Source organism: Macaca nemestrina, chromosome 14 (genome assembly GCF_043159975.1).
Source record: "Macaca nemestrina isolate mMacNem1 chromosome 14, mMacNem.hap1, whole genome shotgun sequence".
Classification (NCBI taxonomy): domain Eukaryota; kingdom Metazoa; phylum Chordata; class Mammalia; order Primates; family Cercopithecidae; genus Macaca; species Macaca nemestrina.
Window position 1 is genome coordinate 87,910,355 of NC_092138.1, and position 22,500 is coordinate 87,932,854.

At 40.9% G+C, this 22,500-nt stretch overlaps 1 protein-coding gene across 11 annotated transcripts in view; it reads right to left on the reverse strand.

The window, feature by feature from the left end:
• Positions 1-22,500, reverse strand: part of LOC105487111 (astrotactin 2) — a 995,255-nt gene that overhangs the window by 762,319 nt on the left and 210,436 nt on the right. For all 11 annotated transcript variants that reach the window (XR_011612991.1, XR_011612990.1, XR_011612989.1 and 8 more), the window contains exon 3: positions 21,851-22,235. Coding sequence is in view for 7 of the 11 variants with exons in the window: in XM_011750424.3 (XP_011748726.3) it covers positions 21,851-22,235 (385 nt within the window). In the remaining 4 variants the exon portion in view is untranslated. The remainder of the gene's footprint in view (positions 1-21,850; positions 22,236-22,500) is intronic.

Consider the following 22,500-nt stretch of genomic DNA (forward strand, 5'->3'; position numbering starts at 1 on the left):
CATCTCTGTCCTACAGAAATATTCTCATGCTTTACAAGAATAGCTAGCTAGGCATATGTACAAAGATGTTTGCTGACCCATCATAAGTGTAGAAAATTAAGATAATGGTCAGATGTGAGGGTGATCTGGCTGTGACACCTGTCACCCCATTGATCACCAGGGTTGATTCAACTGATCTGGCTGGCTAGGTGGGTGTCCCCTTCCTCCCTCGATGCTCCATGTGCATCCCTCCTGAAGCTGCGTGCTCGGTTGAAGAGGATAACCATCTCTGATAGAGGAGTACTGGTCTTTGGTCAAGAGTATATGAGTAGCTGCACTACCCTACTAGAACCTCTAGACGAGCTCTCAAGATAATGGTTAACAATAGGGGGTTGCAAAGTTTGATATATTTGGTATGCTCATATTATGTGATCCAGTAGTACAGACTTCAATGGGAGTAAGGTAAGTATGCATGACTGACTTGAAAAGATACTTTCTATATACATTGCTTAATAAACTATCAAATTGCTGCAGAATGATATATGTGGATGAGATGACCCCATTGACTCCATTAATATATATGTAGATGCAAGTGTGTGTATACAGAATTATATACACTTATACACACACATCCATACACATAAGTATGCACATTATGGCTATATTGGAAAATGCCAAAAGACTATAAATTAAATAAAACAATATATTAGGCTTTGGGTCCTGTCAGTGGAACAGAATGAACAGGCAAGTGTAGAACATTTAGTTGTTGCTTTATACAACCCAGATTTCTTCTTTTGTTTGTTTGTCTGAAAGGTCTTTATTTCACATTATTAAAAAATATTTTACTGGGTACAGAATTATAGATTGGTAATTTTTTTCCTATAAGCACTTCAATGACGTAATTCCATTGTTTCCTGGCTTTAATAATTGCTAATGAAAAATTAGTTTTAAGTCTAATTTTCTTCTTTAAAGGTAATGTATCTTTTTCTTCTGGTTGTTTTTAAGATTTTTTTTCTTTGTCCTTTGTTTTCTAACTGCCTGAATAAAATGTGCCTATGTAGTTTTTTTTTTATCCTTTATTTCTTCTAAACAAAAGGCGGGTACATGTACCATATGTGCAGGTTTGTTACATAGGTATATGTGTTTGGTGGTTTGCTGTACCTATTTGACTGGTCCTCTAAGTTCCCTCCCCTCACTCCCAACCCTGAACAGGCCCTGGTGTGAGTTATTCCTCTCTCTGTGTCCATGCATTCTCAATGTTCAACTCCCACCAAAAATCTCAATGTTCAACATGTGGTGTTTGGTTTTCTCTTCCCGTGTTAGTGTGCTAAGGGTGATGGCTTCCAGCTTCATCCATGTCCCTGCGAAGGACATGATCTCATCCCTTTTTATGGCTGCATAGTATTCCTATGCAGGATCTCATTCCTTTTTATGGCTGCATAGTATTCCATGGTGTATATATACCACATTTTCTTTTCCTTTTTTTATTATACTTTAAGTTCTGGGATACAATTGCAGAACGTGCAGGTTTTTATTATACTTTAAGTTCTGGGATACAATTGCAGAACGTGAACATAGGTATATATGTGCCATGGTGGTTTGCTATGCTCGTTACCACATTTTCTTTATCCAGTCTGTTGTTGATGGGCATTTGGGTTGGTTCCATGGCCTTGCTATTGTAAATAGTGCTGCAATAAACATACATGTGCGTGTGTCTTTATAGGATGACTTACATTCCTTTGGGTATATACCCAGTAATGAGATTGGTGGGTCAAATGGTATTTCTGGTTGTAGATCCTTGAGGAATTGCCACACCGTCTTCCATAATGGTTAAACTAATTTACATTCCCACCAGCAGTATAAAAGCATTTCTATTTCTCCATAGCCTCATCAGCATCTATTATTTCCTGACTTTTTAATAATTGCCATTCTGACTGGCATGAGATGGTATCTCATTGTGGTTTTGATTTGCATTTCTCTAATGATCAGTGATGATGGGTTGTTTTTCATGTTTGATGGCCACATAAATGTCTTCTTTTGAGAAGTGTCTGTTCATATCCTTTGCCCATTTTTGATGAGGTTGTTTTTTTCTTGTAAATATGTTTAAGTTCCTTGTAAATTCTGGGTATTATACTTTTGTCTGATGGGTAGATTGCAAAAATTTTCTCCCATTCTGTAGGTTGCCTGTTCATTCTAATGATAGTTTCTTTTGCTGTGCAGAGGCTCTTTAGTTTAATTAGATTCCATTTGTCAATTTTGGCTTTTATTGCAATTGCTTTTGGCATCTTTGTCATGAAGTCTTTGCCCATGCCTATATCCTGAATGGTACTGCCTAGGTTTTCTTCTAGAGTTTTTATTTTTTTGGGTTTTACATTTGAGTCTTTTATTCATCTTGATTTAATTTTTGTATAAGGTGTAAGGAAGGGGTAGAGTTTCACTTTTCCGTACATGGCTAGCCAGTACCATTTACTCCAGAGGAGATTCTTTCCCCATTGCTTGTTTTTGTCAGGTTTGTCAAAGATCAGATGGTTGTAGATGTGTGGTTTTATTTCTGAGGTCTCTGTTCTGTTCCATTGGTCTATATGTCTGTTTTGGTATCAGTACCACGCTGTTTTGATTGCTGTAGCCTTTGAAGTAGCATAGTTTGAAGTCAGGTATTGTAATGCCTCCAGCTTTGTTCTTTTTGCTTAGGATTGTCTTGGCTATATGGGCTCTTCTTTGACTCCATATGAAATTTAAAGTAGTTTTTTTTTTTTCTAATCTGTGAAGAATGTCAACGGTAGTTTGACGGGAATAGCCTTGAACCTATAAATTACTTTTGGCAGTATGGTCATTTTCGTGATATTGATTCTTCCTATTCATGAGGATGAAATGTTTTTCCATTTGTTTGTGTCCTCTCTTGTTTCTTTGAGCAGTGATTTGTAATTCTCCTTGAAGAGGTCCTTCACATCTCTTCTTAGCTGTATTTCTAGGTATTTTATTCTCTTTATAGCAATTGTGAATGGGAGCTCATTCATGATTTGGCTCTCTGCTTGCCTATTGTTCGTGTAAATGAATGCTTGTGATTTTTGCTCATTGACTTTGTATCCTGAGATTTTGCTGATGTTGCTTATCAGTTCAAGAAGTTTTGGGGCTGAGATGATGGGGTTTTCTAAATATAAAGTTATGTCATCTGCAAACAGAGACAACCTGACTTCCTTTCTTCCTATTTGAATACCTTTATATCTTTCTCTTGCCTGATTGTCCTGGCCAGAACTTCCACTACTATGTTAAAAAGGAGTGGTGAGAGAGGGTGTCCTTACCTTGTACCAGTTTTCTTTTTTTTTTTTTTTTTTTTTTTTTTTGAGATGGAGTCTCGCTCTGTGGTCCAGGCTGGAGTGCAGTGGCGCGATCTCGGCTTACTGCAAGCTCCGCCTCCCAGGTTCCCGCCATTCTCCTGCCTTAGCGTCCAGAGTAGCTGGGACTACAGGCGCCCGCCGCCACGCCCGGCTAATTTTTTTGCATTTTTTCAGTAGAGATGGGGTTTCACCGTGTTAGCCAGGATGGTCTCAATCTCCTGACCTCGTGATCCACCCGCCTCGGCCTCCCAAAGTGCTGGGATTACAGGCGTGAGCCACCGCGTCTGGCCGTTTGTACCGGTTTTCAAGGAAAATGCTTCCAGCTTTTGCCCATTCAATATGATATTGGCTGTGGGTTTGTCATAAATAGCTCTTATTATTTTGACATATGTTCCATCAATATCTAGTTTATTGAGAGTTTTTAACATGAAGGGATGTTGAATTTTATCAAAGGCCTTTTCTGCATCTATTGAGATAATCATGTGGTTTTTGTCTTTGGTTCTGTTTATGTAATATATTACATTTATTGATTTGCATATGTTGAACCAGCCTTGCATCTCAGAGATGAAGCCGACTCAATGATGGTGAATAAGTTTTTTGATGTGCTGCTGGATTCAGTTTGCCAGTATTTTATTGAGGATTTTCACATCGATGTTCATCAGGGATATTGGCCTGAAGTTTTCTTTCTTTGTTGTGTCTCTTCCAGGTTTTGGTATCAGGATGATGCTGGCTTCATAAAATGAGTTAGGAAGGAGTCCCTCCTTTTCAATTGTTTGGAACAGTTTCAGAAGGAATGGTACCAGCTCCTCGTTGTATTTCTGATAGAATTCAGCTGTGAATCCATCTGGTCCTGGGCTTTTTTTTTTTTTTTGGTTGGTAGGTTATTAATTACTGCCTCAATTTCAGAGCTGCTTATTGATCTATTCTGGGATTCAACTTCTTCCTGGTATAGTCTTGGTAGGATGTATGCATCCAGGAATTTATTCATTTCTTCTAGATTTTCTAGTTCATTTCCATAGAGGTGTTTATAGTATTCTCTGACGGTAGTTTGTATTTATGTGGGGTCAGTGGTGATATCCTTTTTATCATTTTTTTATTGTGTCTATTTGATTCTTCCCTCTCTTGTTCATTAGTCTAGCTAGCAGTCTATCCATTTTGTTATTTTTTTCAAAACACCAGCTCCCAGATTCGTTGAGTTTTTGGAGGGTTTTTCGTGTCTCTATCTCCTTCAATTCTTCTCTGATCTTAGTTTGCTCTTGCATCTTTAGCTCTTTTAATTGTGATGTTAGGGTGTCAATTTGAGATCTTTCTAGCTTTCTAATGTGGGCATTTAGTGTGTCAATTTCCCTCTTAACACTGCTTTAGCTGTGTCCCAGAGATTCTGGTACGTTGTCTCTTTGTTCTCATTGGTTTCAAAGAACTTCTTGATTTCTACCTTAATTTCACTATCTATCCAGGAGTCATTCAGGAGCAGGTTGTTCAATTTCCATGAAAATGTGTGGTTTTGAGTGAGTTTCTTAATCCTGAGTTCTAATTTGATTGTGCTGTGTCAGAGAGACTGTTTGTTACAATTTGAATTCTTTTGCATTTGCTGAGGAGTGTTTTACTTTCAATAACGTGGTTGATTTTAGAAAAAGTGCCATGCGGCACTGAGAAGAATGTATATTCTGCTGATTTGGGGTACAGAGTTCTGTAGATGTCTACTAGGTCCACTCGATCCAGAGCTGAGTTCAAGTCAGAATATCCTTGTGAATTTTCTGTCTCGTTGATCTAATACTGACAGTGGGGTGTTAAATTCTCCCACTATTATTATGTGGGATTCTAAGTCTCATTGTAGGTCTCTAAGAACTTGTTTTATGAATCTGGGTGCTCCTGTATTGAGTGCATACATACTCAGAATAGTTAGCTCTTCTTGTTGAATTATTCCAGTTACCATTTTGTAATGCCCTTGTCTTTTTTGATCTTTGTTGGTTTAAAGTCTGTTTTGTCAGAGACTAGGATTGCAACACTGCTTTATTTATTTTTGCTTTCCATTTGCTTGGTAAATATTGCTCCATCCCTTTATTTTAAGGCTGTGTGTGTCTTTGAACATGAGAGGGTCTCCTGAATATAGCACACTGATGGGTCTTGACTCCTTACCCAATTTGCCAACCTGTGTCTTTTGATTGGGGCGTTTAGTCCATTTATATTTAGAGTTAGTATTGTTACGTGCAAATTTGATCCTGTCATCATAATGCTATTTGGTTATTTTGCACAGTAGTTGATGCAGTTTCTTCATATTGTCATCAGTCTTCATATTTTGGTGTGTTTTTGCAGTGCCTGGTACCAGATTTTCCTTTCCATATTTAGTGCTTCTTTCAGGAGCTCTTGCAGGGCAGGTCTGGTGGTAATGAAATCCCACAGCCTTTGCTTGTCTGGAAAGGATTTTCTTTCTCCTTTGCTTATGAAGCTTAGTTTGATTAGATATGAAATTCTGGGTTGAAAATTCTTTTAAGAATGTTGAATATTGGCCCCCAATCTCTTCTGGCTTGTAGAGTTTCTGCTGAGAGGTCCACTGTTATTCTGATGGGCTTCCCTTTGCAGGTGACCTGGCCTTTCTCTCTAGCTGCCCTTAACAGTTTTTCCTTCATTCCAACCTTGGAGAATCTGAAGATTATGTGTCTTGGGGTTGATCTTCTCATGGACAATCTTAATGATGTTCTCTGTATTTCCTGAATTTGCATGTTAGCATGTCTTGCTAGGTTGGGGAAGTTCTCCTGAATATATATCCTGAGGTGTCTTTTCCAGCTTGTTTCCATTTCCCTGTCTCCTTCTGGTACTCCGATCAATTGTAGGTTCGGTCTTTTTATGAAGTACCATATTTTGTGCAGGCTTTGTTAATTCTTTTTTGTTCTTTTGTCTCTATTCTTGTCTGCATGTCTTATTTCAGTAAGGTTGTCATCAAACTCTGATATCCTTTCTTCTGCTTGGTCGATTTGGCTGTTGATACTTGTGTATAATTCACAAAGTTCTTATGCTGTATTTCTCAGCTCCATCAGGTTGTTTATCTTCCTCTCTAGACTAGTTATTCTAGTTAGCAACTCCTCTAACCTCGTATCAAGGTTCTTAGCTACTTTGCATTGTGTTAGAACATGCTCCTTTAGCTCATCATGGTTTTTTATTACCCATCTTCTGAAGCCTACTCCGTCATTTCATCCATTTGATCCTCGGTCCAGCTCTGGGCCCTTGATGGAGAGATGCGGTGATCATTTTGAGGAGAAGAGGTGCTCTGGCCTCTTTGGTTTTTAGCATTTTTTCATTGATAATTTCTCATCTTCATGGTTTTGTCTAGTTTTGGTCTTTGAGGCTGCTGACCCTTGCATAGGGTTTTTGTGGGGGTCTTTTGTTGTTGTTGTTGTTATTGTTGTTGATGCTGTTGTTGCTTTCTGCTTGTTTGTTTTTCTTTCAATAGTCAGGTCCTTCTTCTGTAGAGCTGTTGCAGTTTGCTGGGAGTTCACTTCAGGCCTCATTCATCTGATTCACTCCTGTGCCTGGAGATGTCACTCAAGGAGTCTGGAGAGCAGCAAAGATGGGTGCCTGCTCCTACCTCTGGGACCTCTGACCTTGAGGGGCACCAAGCTGATGCCAGTAGGATCGCTCCTGTATAGGGTATCTGACAACCCCTGTTGGAGGGCCTCACCCAGTTGGATAGCACGGAGAGCAGGGTCCATTTAATGAAGCACTTTGTCCCTTGGTGGAGACGGTATGTTTTTCTGAGGGGAAACCCACTCGTCTGGGCTGCCTGGATTCCTCAGAACTACCAGGAGGACAGGCTAAGTCTGCTGGTCCACAGAGAATGTGGCCACCCCTCTCCCCAGGGGTTCAGGTCCAGGGAGATCGGAATTCTGTCCCAGAGTCTCTGGCTGGAGTTATTGGAGATCCTGCAGGGAAGGCCCCCCTGCCCCCTCCCCCAACTGAGAAGGATGGGTCGGGGTTAGACCTGAAGAGGCACTGTGGCTGCCTACTGCCATTGCCTGTGTGTTGGGCTGTGGGGACAAGTCTTGGGACCAAGCTCTGTAGCCTCCCTGGCTCCAGCAGGGGAAAAGCCCAGCCTGGAGCTATAGAGATAGGTGCCACCCTTTCCCTACCCAGAGGGCTTAGCGTGTTAGGCAGTTGTGAGTCCCAATGCTGGCTGCTTCCCTTCTCCCAAGGAACTCAAAAGGCTTAGAGAGCAGGCAGCCACTGGTGCTGGTCGCCCCTCCCCATGGGAGTTCAGTAGGTTTAAGTAGGTTCTGGCCGAGAGGCTGTAAGAATCTGCAGGTTCCGGGGTTGGAACACTAGGCCCTAGTGGCATTAGTTCAAGAGTGGGATTTCCCAATCTGTGAATTGCACAATTCTTTGGAAAAAGCAGTTTCCCCGGCTGGGTAGCAGGCTCATCACCGTCTCCCTTGGCTCGGGGGAGGAGGCTCCCCTTCCCCGTGTGGCTCTCAGGTGGGCCGCCACACCACACTGCCCTTCCTTTTTTTCTGTAGGTCACGCCAGCCTTCTAGTCAATTTTGATGAGAGAACCTGGATACCTTGGTTGCCGGTGAAGGATTTACACGCTCTTTTTTTGTTTTTTTTTCTTTTCTTTTTTGATGAGCACCTCTGAGGGCTGTTGTTTCTAATTGGTCATCTTGGCCCCTCTCCTCAGACATTTTTTTCTTACTCTCACACCTTCCTTTCTCCTTCCCTCCCTCTTTTCAACCACTTCTCTCCCTATCTCCTTCTGTCCTTGCTTCCTTCTATTACAAAGAGCATCCATTTCTTTCATAATAATAAAACAAAATTTTAAGAACTCAGTATCCATTCATCCATCCCCTACCCCATCCCTCAATAAAAGGATAAATTTGTTATTTTAATGTTCTTATGCTTCCGTGCATAATATTCAGGGAAGGGAAATATAAATTTAAAGAGGGATAAAGAAAACTGGAATTAAAATGTATTGAGTTTCTGTTATATACTGAACACAGCATTCACAAATTAACACAATTAAATTTTCAGCAACTTGTTAAGGTGATATCAGAGATATTCAAATATCAGGGATATTCAAAATGTCTGAAAATGTCGAAGTCACAGCAGTAGCCAGAAAGGATGCCAGCCACGGTGCTAGAGTAGGACCCTAAAGTCACCATGTTGCTGAGCGGTGGGAAGATTGGGAGACAGCTTGGGGAGGCCTCTGCCAGCCAGACAGCAGGAGGCAGCACTGGGGTGCTCAGGACAATAAACTACTTACCAACTGACACAGACAGAATTTCAATATTTAACAAAGGGTATGGCAACACCAGCATGTATCAGCTGAACATCAGCCCTGCTCAATACAGTACCCTTCAGACCTGAGACCCCAGCCTATTGCCCTTTTATAATCAACCTTTCTCCTTCCAGTCTCCAGACTGTATTATTTGCAGGTCGAAGTGGCAAAGTAGGTTGATAGTTCACAGAACTCAAGTATGATGAAGTGGTTTGAATTTAAAGGCAAATCCTAAGAATGAAATGTGCAGGTGAGATTAGCCCGTGGCAACGTGGTTTCAAAAGGGCTATAGGATCTTTTACATGCACTTCACAGCCTCCGAATACTTGCCCACTCTTGACAAAACTCGTAACTGTGCCAGGATCACCCTGTAAAAGAGAGAACATGATGGTTTTCTCTCAAAGGCCTTCTGAGGCAACAAAGCATACATTTGGTCTGAGTTGCTGATGTTAGATCCTTTGTAATATGTCAATGGAATTGTCCCTCTTCTGTCCAAGCAAGGAAGACCAGGTACTCAGGAGCAATAATGCTGCAGGCAGAGCCCCTAGCACCCACCTCCTCATGAACAGGTGACCAGCCTCCTGCCTGGAGTCAGGGAGGGTATGCCTTTTCTTTTTGCTTATGTTTCTTCCTTTCCTGCTCCTATTCATGTAAGAGTAGCTGGGATACAGCACTAAACAAAGCCTTTTGTACTATTTCAAACTGTGCTTTGTTTTAAAATGTACTTAAAAACACATTAAGAGGAAAATCATTTTGGTCCATTGAAAATAGGTGATAGGAAGACACGAAGACACAGAGTGGTTAACAGGTCTGCCTTAGGTCTCATTGCTGGCGAACCAAGGAGCAGGATTCAAGTCCAAATCTTCTCCCCTCCACTCAACTAGGCTGCCTGTTTCTCATGCATCCATCACCTATTCTTCTACACCTCCCGTGCTGTCCTCAATGGTAGTGTTGAGAGTTCAGACCATAAGAGCCTGGCTTTGTTAATGTTTCAAAGAGTCCTGCTTGAAAGAAAATACAAGGAGAAAAGTCATCTTTTAGCCATGTGGGTGGTAGGTCTGAAAGTGTGCAGCCTCTGGGGCACACCGTCAGAGAGAGAGGAGGCCAAAAGCACCTTCCCCTGCTTCTCTGGAGTTAGCCTGTGCACCCTCTGGATCTGGCACAATTCTTTCCCCAGTGCTGTCTCTGTTGTACATTAGTCGTGTACCAATAACCACCTTTGATATGAACTCAGAGTTTGTAGGCAGCTAGGAAGTACAGCACCTGAAATGGTAAGATTGTTCTCTTTAAGGAGCGTAGGACCTGGGAGGCAACAACCCACAATAAAATAAGCCATCAACCTGATGCTGTGTGGCCCATTCTGAGCATGCATGTCAGTTATCTAGCACAAGGATTCTATACAGAAAAAGAGGGTTCCTTCTGGCCAGGAGGCTGGGGCTTGGTATCAAAGAGCTGGGCTTCTACCTCAGCCCTGCCATATCCCTGCTGTGTGACACAGAGATTCAGGACACTATTCAAGCTTTGGCTTAAGATTCCTACCCTCCTTCCCCTACCAAAATTTATCTCCCAGGAAAACTCCTGAAATTTTCTTCAAGGGCAGAGGTTCTGCTTTCCTCACCTCTAATCCTAGACTCTATTATGATGGCTGGCTCAGTGTAACCGCTGTGATAACTGATGATATGGATAACAATATCATCAATGTGTATGGAACATTTACTGTGCACCAGACACTTTATATGTGTTATTTCATTTAAGCGTCCCAATGACACTGCAAGGGAAAGTACTGGTAGCATGCCCCTTTGATAGGAGAAGAGTGTGTGACTTGTCCAAAATCAAATAGCTAGTGATACTGGATAGAAAACTCAATTTCTGTTGCATTCTGCCTCTTGAGTATAGACTCTTTATTACCATAATGTACTGCATTCCAGCTTGAGGAAGGGAGGAAGGAAGGAAGGAAGGAAGGAAGGAAGGAAGGAAGGAAGGAAGGAAGGAAGGAAGGAAGGAAGGAAGGAAGGGAGCGAGCGAGCGAGGGAGGGAGGGAGGGGGGAGGGAGGGACAGAGGGAGGAGGGAGGGAGGGACGGAGAGGGGAGACGGGGAAGGGGAGGGGAAGGTAGAGAGGGAAAGGGAGAAAAAGAAAGGAAGAAAAGAGGATCAAACAATATTATTGGCTGTAACCCCCCTTCTGCCACCTGATTTCCCACTTTGGAGGTGTTTGCTGTTTTCCATCTGAAGCCTAGTGGAGGGAGTGTGCACAGCTGCTGGGGAGCGGGTGTTAGGAGAGAGAAGTTGCTTGTATTGGCTGCTTCCTGACACCTCTCCTTGGTGGTCAGTTATCTGGCATCAGTGATCCCTCCCGGGTTTTCATCTTCATACAGTGGTTGCTCTCTTCCGGGTTCTGCTCATCACCGCCAACGGTCTCTGCTAACTTTTACTTTCTAGGGTCCCTAGACTTGATAAAAGTGAGCTAGCTTGAAGCCTGGAACTGAGCATTCTAGCATCTAATCAATGTTTTGATTTATCTTTTTCTGTTTGTTTCTTTTTTTGAGACAGAGTCTCGCTCTGTTGTCCAGGATGAAGTACAGTGGCATGATCTCAGCTCACTGCAACCTCCGTCTCCCGGGTCCAAGTGATTCTTGTGCCTCTGCCTCCTGAGTAGCTGGGGTTGCAGATGTGCACCACCATACCTAGCTAATTTTTTTGGATTTTTAGTGGAGACAGGGTTTTTCCATTTTGGCCTGGCTGGTCTCAAACTCCTGGCCTCATGTGATCCACCTGCTCCGGCCTCCCAAAGGCTGAGATTACAGGTGTGAGCCACCGCCCCTGGCTGCCTTGATTTATCTTGATTGATCGACTGACTAATCAATCAATCAGTTGGCCAACAGGTATTTTCAGAGGGCCTACTATTAAGTGTTGGCCACTATGCTGGATGCTACAAAAACAAAGATAAAGGACACTGTACTCTCTCTCAAAGATCTCTAAGTCTAACTTAGGAGACAGAAAGAGAAACTGATTATTTTTGTACAGTGTGGGAAGTGGTCAGTTCGAAGTAATCACAACCAGCTTTAGGAGCTGGAAGAGGAAGCAGATTACTCATCTGGGTTGGGTTGAGGAAGATAACTGATGTAGAAACTGATTAGGGGCTAGGAAAACTCCTCCAGTGTTTGGAGATCATTTATCATTGGATACCCATAGCAAATCTATGACCTGGGCAGACTGGCTGTTAAAAAACAACCAAAAAAAAAAAAAAAAAAAACGAAAAACATTTTCCATATAAGGACAGCAAAGCTCAATGAGTTATGCTGCAAAAGCCAAAACTGAAAAATATAAGAAGATGTTTTCTGCCTTATCTAAGTGATTTTCTTTTAGACAAAGGAAGCATGATGTTTTGGCCTGCTGGTATTACTTCCAAATGAACATCCTTATGCTTTCAAGGCCATATTTATTGTCTGACCTTCACTGAGCACTGTCTATGTGGGAGGCACTGTGCTGGGCATTGCAGGATATAGAGAAATAAAATAAATGCAGACTGTCCTTATTGTAAGATGGGAAATCACATGAAAATGATAAATAACATTTGAGAAGGCAAACAAATGGGAATAGTGACAATAAACCAGCAGTTCAAACACAGAAGAGACTATGGTGGACAAGGGGAATATTCAAAGCATTCCAGAGCAGTGAGCATATCATCGTGGCTAGAACTTGAAGGAAAGCTGGAGATAAATATTACAGCTGGATTTGAGAGAATCTCAAAAGCCCAGCTAAAACTGAAGGACTGAGGTCTACACATACCTATCTTGGAGTTCAACACTTACCACTTGCCAAGTCATGGGGTAGGTATTTTACACATATTTTATTTTTATATTTAATCATCCCATTAACCCTTCAAGAAGGAAACTGAGCCCAAGAGGGTTACATTCCCATTTTTCCAAGATCACACTATAAGTAAATGAGGCAAGATTTGAACCCAGGTCCAGATGACTTCAAAATCTATATTCTCATCTTCTGTATCACTCTACTTTCTCCCCGAGTTTCTAGTATTGGAAAAAAACTCCTTTTTAAAAAGCCCCCCAACTTTTTCTGTTTGTCCACTGAGCATCAAGGAAAGATGGGCTTCAGAGGAGAATCTTAGGAGTAGAAAAGAAGAATGCAGAACCCAGAGCTCCAGGGAAGGGGCCAAACTAAAAAATGAGGGTTCCTCTAGGCTCTCAAAAGTAGTGGTCAGTGTCTGAACCAGGATCTCCAGCCCAAAGCTTTCACCCATTATCATCATCAGTCTCACAAGGAATGAAGAGATAAAGAAGAACTGTGCTTTGCTGCATTTATCTAAAGGAAAATAGCTAAATTCCGTCTGTAAGCAAACTGCAACCATAGACAATAAAGGCAAATGTAAACACATCCTATGCTTATGTCCAAATAATCAATTGTCCCCAAACAAAACAAAGGAAATGGGTCTTTGCAACAACATATGTGAAAAGGAGCAAGAGGTATTGGTCATCAAAAAGTCCAACATGAGGGGAGTAATGTCAGCAAGATGGATGATTAGAGACACCTGGCATTTATATTCCAACAAGAAAGGACCAAGGCAGTGAATAAACAGCTAGGTTTTGACTGGAGTGTTGTCGAAGGCAGAACAGTGAAATGCCGCAGAAGAATGGAGAAGCATCTGTGGTGATAGGAAGTCCAGGAGGGCAATGTGGAGGCACCCAGGCTCTGAAGCACCACCTCCCTGGACTGGATGAGATTTGCCTAGAGTCAGGAGAAACTTCTCACTGTGGGGAAATGATAAGCAGAAGATCTCTATCCACCCCCATTGCTACCACAAACACCTACAGTCCTTACTACAGGAGAATTCCAGGCCTCACAAGCCCTGAGCCCAGTTTAAAGAGCCACCAAGAATTTATACAGCTGCACTGTCCTGGATTAGAAGCACAGCATGTGTACTTCTCACTTCCACCCACCATCTAAGCCAAGCTGCTGCAGCACAGTACGCACCTCAGGAGTGTGCCATGCTTTGCGGGCCAACAGCCATGGCACCTCTCCAGCAATGGGGCTCTATCTTCATTAACCCAAGCCCACAGGGGTGGCTGAATGTCACAAGCCCAGCTTTACAGAGCTTGGGCCTAAAACTGGCTGTGACACTTGTCCTACAGAGCAGAGAAACCAACCCCCACTACCCTACTTCCAGCCAGAGAAACAGTATAACAGTCCCACCCACAGCTATCCTGCCTTGAGCCAGCCAAACCACTGCTCACCCACCCTCAAGTGGGAGAAGCTTCTGAGCCTCCAAGCAGCTGATATAACTCCAGGCCAGCAGAATGGCTGCATGCCCATGTGCAGGACCTGAGAAATAGCTCCAGAGTGCCCCCGCCCAATCCTGATATACCCCTGGCCTGCCTAACAGTTCTGTTAGGCAGCCTGAGAAACTGTCCCACAGGACACCCGTGGTGGGCATACCACCAGAACAGCCAAGCAGCCAAGAGCCCATGTCCTGAACCTGAATAGCCCCATGAACCACTCCCTTATGGACATTCCCTAGGCTAGCCAAGCAGCTGGGCACCTACACACCAGGCCTGAAACAGCCCTGCAGGCTGCTCCTGGTGGGCACACACCTGAGCCAGCCAAGCAGCCTTGTACTTATATCCCAGACCTGAGAAACAGCCCCTTGGGCAGACATGCCCATAGGTTAGACAGGCAGCTATATGGCCGTGTCCCAGGTCCAAAAAGAGTCCTGTGGGCCACCACCCACAGAAACACCCCAAACCAGCCAAACAACTGTGCAGTTATGTCATAGGCCTGAGAAACAGCCCTGTACCCACCCATGGTAGCCATGCCACCCAGGCTGGTCAAGCCACTGCATGCCCATGTCTCAACCTAGAGAAATGGCCCTGTGGGTTGTCCCCCTCAGACACATTTTCAGGCCAGCCAAGCAGACATACACCCACATAGCAGGCCTAAGAAACAGTTTCAAAGGCAGCTCCTGGCAGATACACACCCAGACCAACTGAGAAAACTTATGCCCATGTCCCGGGCCTAAGAAACATCCCTGTGGGCTGCCCCCGGTAGAAATATCCCCAGGCCAGCTGTAAAGCTATGCTCCCACATTCTGAGCCTCAGAAACATCCCTTTGAGCAGCTCTTGGCAGGCACACCCCCAAGCCAGCTGAGTAAACATATGTCCTTGCCCCTGGCCAGAGGAAAAGCCCCAAGGCCCCAATATCAGAGAACCAGACCCCAAGCTGGTTGACCCACTGTGTGCATGAACATCCCCCTGATCTGAGAAACAGCCCAGTGAGCCCAGTCCTGGCAAAGCTGCACCACCATCACCACAAACTCTCTCAGCCTAGGCCACTGAGTAACTTACAAATGTCACTAATGTAAAATTGTAGCCAACTTAACTACATAGAAACTATAGTATTGCATCTAACTAAAATCCAGGACAACACACCTCATCAAACTAACACCTCAAGACCAAGTTATAAAAATAAGTCTTTCCCTATGAAACCTACTCAATAAAATTAGAAGTAATAACTTTTCTACCACATGCTTAGAAATCAACATAGGGACACATCAAACATGAAAAATCAAGGAAGCATGTCACTGTAAAAGGAAAACAATAATTTTCTAGTAGGAGACCCTGATTGTAATAAAATATATGAAATGCCAAAAAAATTAAATAATAATTTCAAATAAACTCAGTGAGATATAAGAAAAGAAAGATAGCCAATTTAACCATATCAAGAAAATGATTCATGATTTACATGATACATTCAACAAAGAGATAGATACCATAAAAAAGAATCAAACAGGAACAAAGAGCTAAATAATTCAATGAAGAAAGTAAACATGTGAATCAAGAGCTTCAACAATAGACTAGGGCAAGCAGAAGAAAAAATCTAAACTTGAAGACAGATATTTTGAAATAACACAAGCAGTCAAAAATAAAAGAGAGAATAAATAATACAAAGAAAAAAGAAAGCCTCATGGGACATGAGTAAGTGAAAAATATTCATATTAAGGGTGTTTCAGAAGAAAAAGTGAAGGGAAAAGGTGATGAAAATATATTTAATGAAATAATAGCAAAAAAATTCCAAGGTCTTGGGAGAGAGATGGACATCAAGGTCCAGGAAACCAAATAGGTTAAACCCAAACAGATCTTCTTCAAGGCGTCTTACAGTCAAATTGTTGAAAGTCAATGACAAAAAAATAAACAAACAAAATCAGCAAGAGAAAAAAGTCAGGTCATATATAAAGGAATTTTCATTAGAGTAACACAGTGGATTTCTCAGCCAGGAGAGAATGAGATGATATATTCCAAGCACTGCAAGGAAATAACTGTCAGTCAGGAATACTGTACCTAGCAAAGTTATCCTTCACAAATGAAGAAAAAATAAAATCTGTTACAGACATGTGAAAACTAATGGAATTCATCAGCACTAGGCTGGCTTTACAAGAAATGCTCAGTGAAGTCTTACAACTGGGAGTGAAAAGATAACAACTATGACAATGAAAACATGCAAAACTATAAAACTCACTGGTCGAGGCAATATATTTTTTGAAAGAGAAAGGAATCAAACCTTATTACTACAGAAAACCACCCAACTGCAAAAATAATAAGAGATGAAATAAGAAACAAAGAATATACAAAACAACCAGAAAATAATCAGTGAAACACTGATTAGTTCCCACCTATCAACAATAACAATTACTGTAAATGAACTAAATTCCCCATTAAAAATATATAAACAGGACAAATGGATGAAAAATAAGACAAAACTATATACTGCCCATTAAGAAATTCACTTTTCCTGTAAAGATAAACATAGAATGAAACTGAAGGAATGGAAAAATATACTCAATGCAAATGTAAGCCAAAAGTGAGAACAAGTAGCTGGAATTATATCAGACTAAACAGATTTCAATTCAATGCTGTAAAAAGAGACAATGAAGAACATTATATGATAATAAAGAGATCAATACAGCAAGAGAATATAACAATTGTAAACATATTTACAGTAAGCACCAGAACATCCTGATAAATAAAGTAAATATTACTAGATCTAAAGGGAGAGATAGACTCCAATAAAATAATAATTGGGGGACTTCAACATTTTATTCTCAATATTGGACAGATTGTTTAGACAGAAAGTCATCAAAGAAAGATCATATTTAAACTTCGCTATAGACCAAACAGATGTGATAGACAATTACAGAATATTTCACCCAGCAGCTGCAAAGGGCAGATTCTTTTCATCAGCACATGGGACATTCTCCAGGATTAGCCATATATTAGAGCACAAAACAAATCTCAGAAAATTTTAAAACACTGAAATTGTATCAAATATCTTATCTGATCACAGTGGAATAAAACTAGATATCAATAACAACAGGAATATTCATAACTATACAAATAAAAGGAGATTAAATAAGATGTTCCTGATTGACCAATGAGTGAAGGAAGAAATTAAGAATAAAATTTGAAAATTCCTTGAAACAAATGAACACAGAAACACAGCATACCAAAATCCACAGAACACAGCAAGAGCAATATTAAGATGCAAATTTATAGTAATAAATGCCTATATCAAAGAACTAGAAAGATTTCAAATCAGTAACCTATTAATGTACCTCAAGGATATAGGAAAGCAAGAAGAAACCAAACCCCAAATTAGTAGAAGGAAAGAAATAGATCAGGGCAAAAATAAGCAAAAAGACTAACAGGAACAAAAGATCAATAAAACACAAAGTTGTTTCTAAAAAGATAAACAAAATTGACAAACTAATAGCTAGACAAACTAAGATAAAAAGAGAGAACATTCATATAAATAAAATCAGAAATGAAGAGAGAGACATCACAATGGGTATCACAGAAATACAAAATGATACAAGTAAATACAAAGTCAAAGGCTATTATGAACAGCTATAGGCCAATAAATTTGAAAACAGAGAAAATAGATAAATTTCTGGACACTCACAACTCAACAAAATTGAACCACGAAGAAATGGAAAACCGTAACAGAGCAAAACAAGTAATGAGATTGAGTCAATAATAAAAAGCCTTCCAACATAGAAAAGTACAGGACCAGATGGCTTCACCACTGAATTCTACTGAATGTATAAAGAAGAATTAATAACAATTCTCCCGCAACTATTTCAAAACGTTGAAGCAGAGGGAATTCTTTCTAATTCATTCTACAAGACATGCATCACCCTGATACCAAAATCAAACAAGGACACACACACACAAAAACAAAACTACAGGCCAATATCCCTGATGAAAGTGTATGCAAAAATCCTCAATAAAGTACTAGCAAACTGAATCCAACATGTCAAAAAGATAATATACCATGATCAAGTGGTATTTATCCCAGGCATACAAGGATAGTTTACCATATGCAAATCAATAAACATATTTCACGTCAATAAAATGAAGGACAATCAATAGAATGATGGACAAAAACCATATGATCATCTCAAAGCAAAAAAACAACAATAAGCTTTTGAAATGTTAAATATCTCCTTGTGATAAAAACTCTTAATAAATTAGTTACAGAAGGAAAGTACCTCAACATAATAAAGGTCATATATGACAAATCCACAGCTAACATCTTACCAAACAAGACAAACATGTCCACGCTAATCATTCCTGTAAAACACAATACTAGAATTCCTAGCCAGAGCAGTTAGGCAACAGAAAGAAATGACAAACATCCAAATTGGAAAGGAGGAAGTCAAATTCTCTTATCTTATACCCAGAAAAACCTAAAGAGTCTACCAAAACGTCTTACAAATGTGATATGGTTTGGCTCTGTGTCTTCACCCAAACCTCATCTTGAATTATAATCCCCAATGTTGGGGGAGGGAACTGGTGGTGGGAGGTGATTGGGTCTTGGGGGTGGATTTCTCCTTTGCTGTTTTTGGGATAGTGAGTGAGTTCTCATGAGATCTGCTTGTTTAAAAGTGTTTAGCACTTCTCCCATTGCTCTCTCTCCTGCTCTGCCATGTGAAGAAGGTTCTTGCTTCCCTGTCACTCTTTTGCCATGATTGTAAGTTTCCTGAGGCCTCCCCAACCATGCCTCTTGTATAGCTGTGGAATTGTAAGTCAATTAAACCTCTTGTCTTTATACATTACCCAGTCTCAGTTCTTTACAGCAGTGTGAGAACAGACTAATAACTAACTGATAAAGTAACTCAGTAAAGTTGTAGGATGCAAAATCAACATATAAAAATTAGAAGCACTTCTATACATAAACAAACTAGCTGAAAAAGAAACCAAGAAGGAAATCCCATCTACAAGAGCTATAAAACAATATAATACATAGAAATCAATGTAACCAGAGAGGTAAAACATCTCTACAAGAAAAAGCATGAAACATTGATGAAATAAATTGAAGAGGATGCAAAAAAATGAAAAGCCCTCCCATGCTCATGTGTCAGAAGAATTAATATTGTTAAAATGAAAATACAACCCAAAGAAATCTCCAGGTTCAATGCAATTCCTATCAAAATACCAATGATATTCTTCACAGAAAAAAAAAATTGTATGGAACCACAGAATACCCCAAATAGCCAAAGCAATCTTGAGAAAAAAAAAAATTGGAAGCATCGCACTTCCAGACCTCAAAATATACTACAAAGCTGTAGTAACCAAAGCAGTATGGTACTGGCATAAAAACAGACACATAGATGAATGAAACCAAATAGAGAACCCAGAAATTTATTTACAGTCTACTGACTTTTTGCAAAGGTGCCAAGAACACTTAGTAGGGAAACAGCAGTCTCTCCAGTAAATACTTCTGAGAAAACTGAATGTGCGTATGCAAAAGAATGAAACTAGACCCCTACTTTCATCCAATAAAAAATTAATTTACAATGAATCAAAGACCTAAATGTAAGACCTGAAATGATAAACATACTAGAAGAAAATGTAGGGGAAACACTTCAAGACATTGTTCTGAAAAAAGATTTTGTAAATAAGACCTTAAAAGCACAGGCAAAAAAGCAAAAGTAGACAAGATTGTATATCAAACTAAAAAGTTTCTGCACAGCAAAGGAAACAGAGTGAAAAGACAACCTACAGAATGGGAGAAAATATTCATAAAATACTCATCCAATAGGGAATTAATATCCAGAATATACAAGAGACTCAAACATTCCAATAGCAAAAAAACAAAAACAAAAACAAAAACCCTCCAATCTACTTTAAAAATGGACAACACCAGGCGCGGTGGCTCAAGCCTGTAATCCCAGCACTTTGGGAGGCCGAGACAGGTGGATCACAAGGTCAGGAGATTGAGACCATCATGGCTAACACGGTAAAACCCTGTCTCTACTAAAAAATACAAAAAACTAGCTGGGCGAGGTGGCAGGCGCCTGTAGTCCCAGCTACTCGGGAGGCTCAGGCAGGAGAATGGCGTAAACCCGGGAGGTGGAGCTTGCAGTGAGCTGAGATCCGGCCACTGTACTCCAGCCTGGGCGATAGAGCGAGACTCCGTCTCAAAAATAAATAAATAAATAAATAAATAAATAAACAAACAAACAAATGATTCTGAACAGAAATTTCTCAAAAGACATACAAGTGACCAACAAATATATGAAAACATGCACCTCATTAGTAAATATCAGGTACATGCAAATCAAAAAACACAATGAGGTATAATCTCATCTCAGTTAGAATGGCTACTATAAAAAAGTCAAAAATAACGAATGCTGGTGAGAATGCAGAGAAAAGAAAACTCTTATACACTATTCATGGGAATGTAAACTAGTACAGTCACTACATAGAACCGTTTGAAAGTTCCTATAAAGCCTACAAAAAGAAATACCATATATCGACTAATCCCATGACTTGGTATTTATCCAAATTAAAGGAAATCAGCTTATTGAAGAGATATCTGCAACTGCATGCTTACTGCAGGATTATCCACAAGGGTCAAGATATGGAATCAACCTAGGTGTCCAACAACAGATGACTAGATAAAGAAAATGTGGTATACATACACAATGAAATACATTTCAGCCATAAATAAGAATGAAATCCTTTCTTTCATGGCAACCTGGATGGAACTGGAGAACATTATATTAAGCAAAATAAGACAGGAACAGAACGTTAAATGCCACATGTTCTTACTCATATGTGGAAGCTGAAAATTATTGATCTCATAGAAGTAAAAGAATGCTAGAGGTTACTAGTAGGATACAGAGGATATTAGAAGCTGGAAAAGGTAGGAGGGAGAGAGGAATAGGGAGAAATTTATTAAAGGAAATAAAATTACAGCTAGAGAGGTGTAATAATTTCTAGTGTCCTGTACCACTTAAAGATGACTATGCTTGTTAATGTAATACATAGTTTGAAATAACTAGGAACATATTGAACATTCCCAACACAAAGAAATGATCAATGTTTAAGATGATTGATATACTAATTATCCTGATCTGATCACCATATATTATATGGATCAAAATATCACTACATATTCCATAAATACACACGAGCATTATTTGTCAATATAAAAAAACATAAAAGAAGTCTAATATGAACCAGCAATAACTGTAACAAACAAATGGGATCTCGAGCTGCATCAACAGAAGCATAACAGTTGGCAAGAAGGAGGAAAAATCTCATTTTTCTCAGCCCTGGATCATTCCCACCTTGATGAAGAAGAGTGTCAGTTTGGGTGTTATGGCCCAGGATGTGAAAAAGTTCTATCTAGACGGCAGTGACCAGGAAGGTGAAATGTCTGAAAAATGCTTCATATGAGACTATTTAAAGAAACTGGGGTGTTTAGGTTGGTTAAAATGTACAGGCTCTTTTATTTTTGTGTCAAATTTCCCAACAGCTGCCTTGAAAAAGAATATCAGATCACTTTCCTTTTGGACATGGAGGACCATGCATACAGATTTCAAGTTGGTATAAGAAGAACCCCTCTAAGAGTAATGGTGTGGAAATGAGATGGCCTATTTCCCGAGTAGTGAGAAAGCTGTCAAAGGAGGTAATCAAGAGACACTGGAAAGATGTTGGACTGCATACCCTCTGAGGCTCCTCACAACTCCAATTCTGGGAGTACTTACACTCTTTTATTCTCCCATCACTACAGAAGAATCAGAGAAGACAAACTTGATAACCCAACAGAAATCCAAAGTCATAAATCCAAAGTGGCTTATCCCAGAAAATACTGCCTGTAGTCCCCAACCGCCCAGCTTCTGCACCTCTTCCCATCTTTTCAAAATGCCCCCTGGAAAATGGGCTGTGACATGGAGGACTCACCTTTCTTCTCAAAGTCCACCTTCTCTTCCCCTGGACGTCCCAGACTGTCCAGAGTGTGGGTCACCTGGCTGCCAAATTCGTCCTCGCGGGAGACATGGTTGGCCCGCCTAGGTGGCTCCTCGTCCTCCTCACAGTCATAGTCATCCAGGATGGGAGTCTCCCGGATGGGCACGCCGATGACGGAATTGTGGGTTTGCAGCCGGGAGGAACGGAAGCTCTCCCGCGCCTGGGGACCCAGCAGCACAGATGGGATGTAGTGGATCTCATGAGTGGCTTCTGTGCTTGCGCTCTTCTGGGGGATGCGGCGACGCTTCTGCCAACGTCGCTGGGCGTAGAGCGCCACGGTGAACACCAGCAGCAGCAGCAGCAGCGCGATGAGGCCACCCTGGAGCAGGAAGGAAGGACACACAAATGGGCCACTGTTCTTTGGATTGGAGGGCCACAGGGGATTTTCCTGTCCACTACACTCTGCCAGGATCCCTGGGTTTGGCTCATAGAGCCTCAGGAACCATCAGCTATAGTTCTTAAGCTAGAGAGACACTGTTTCAAACCTGACTTTTTCACCAACAAACTGTGTGACCCTGGGCCAACTTCTTGACTTCTCTGAGCCTTGCTTTCCATAGGTATAAAGGATGAGTACGAATCCCTGC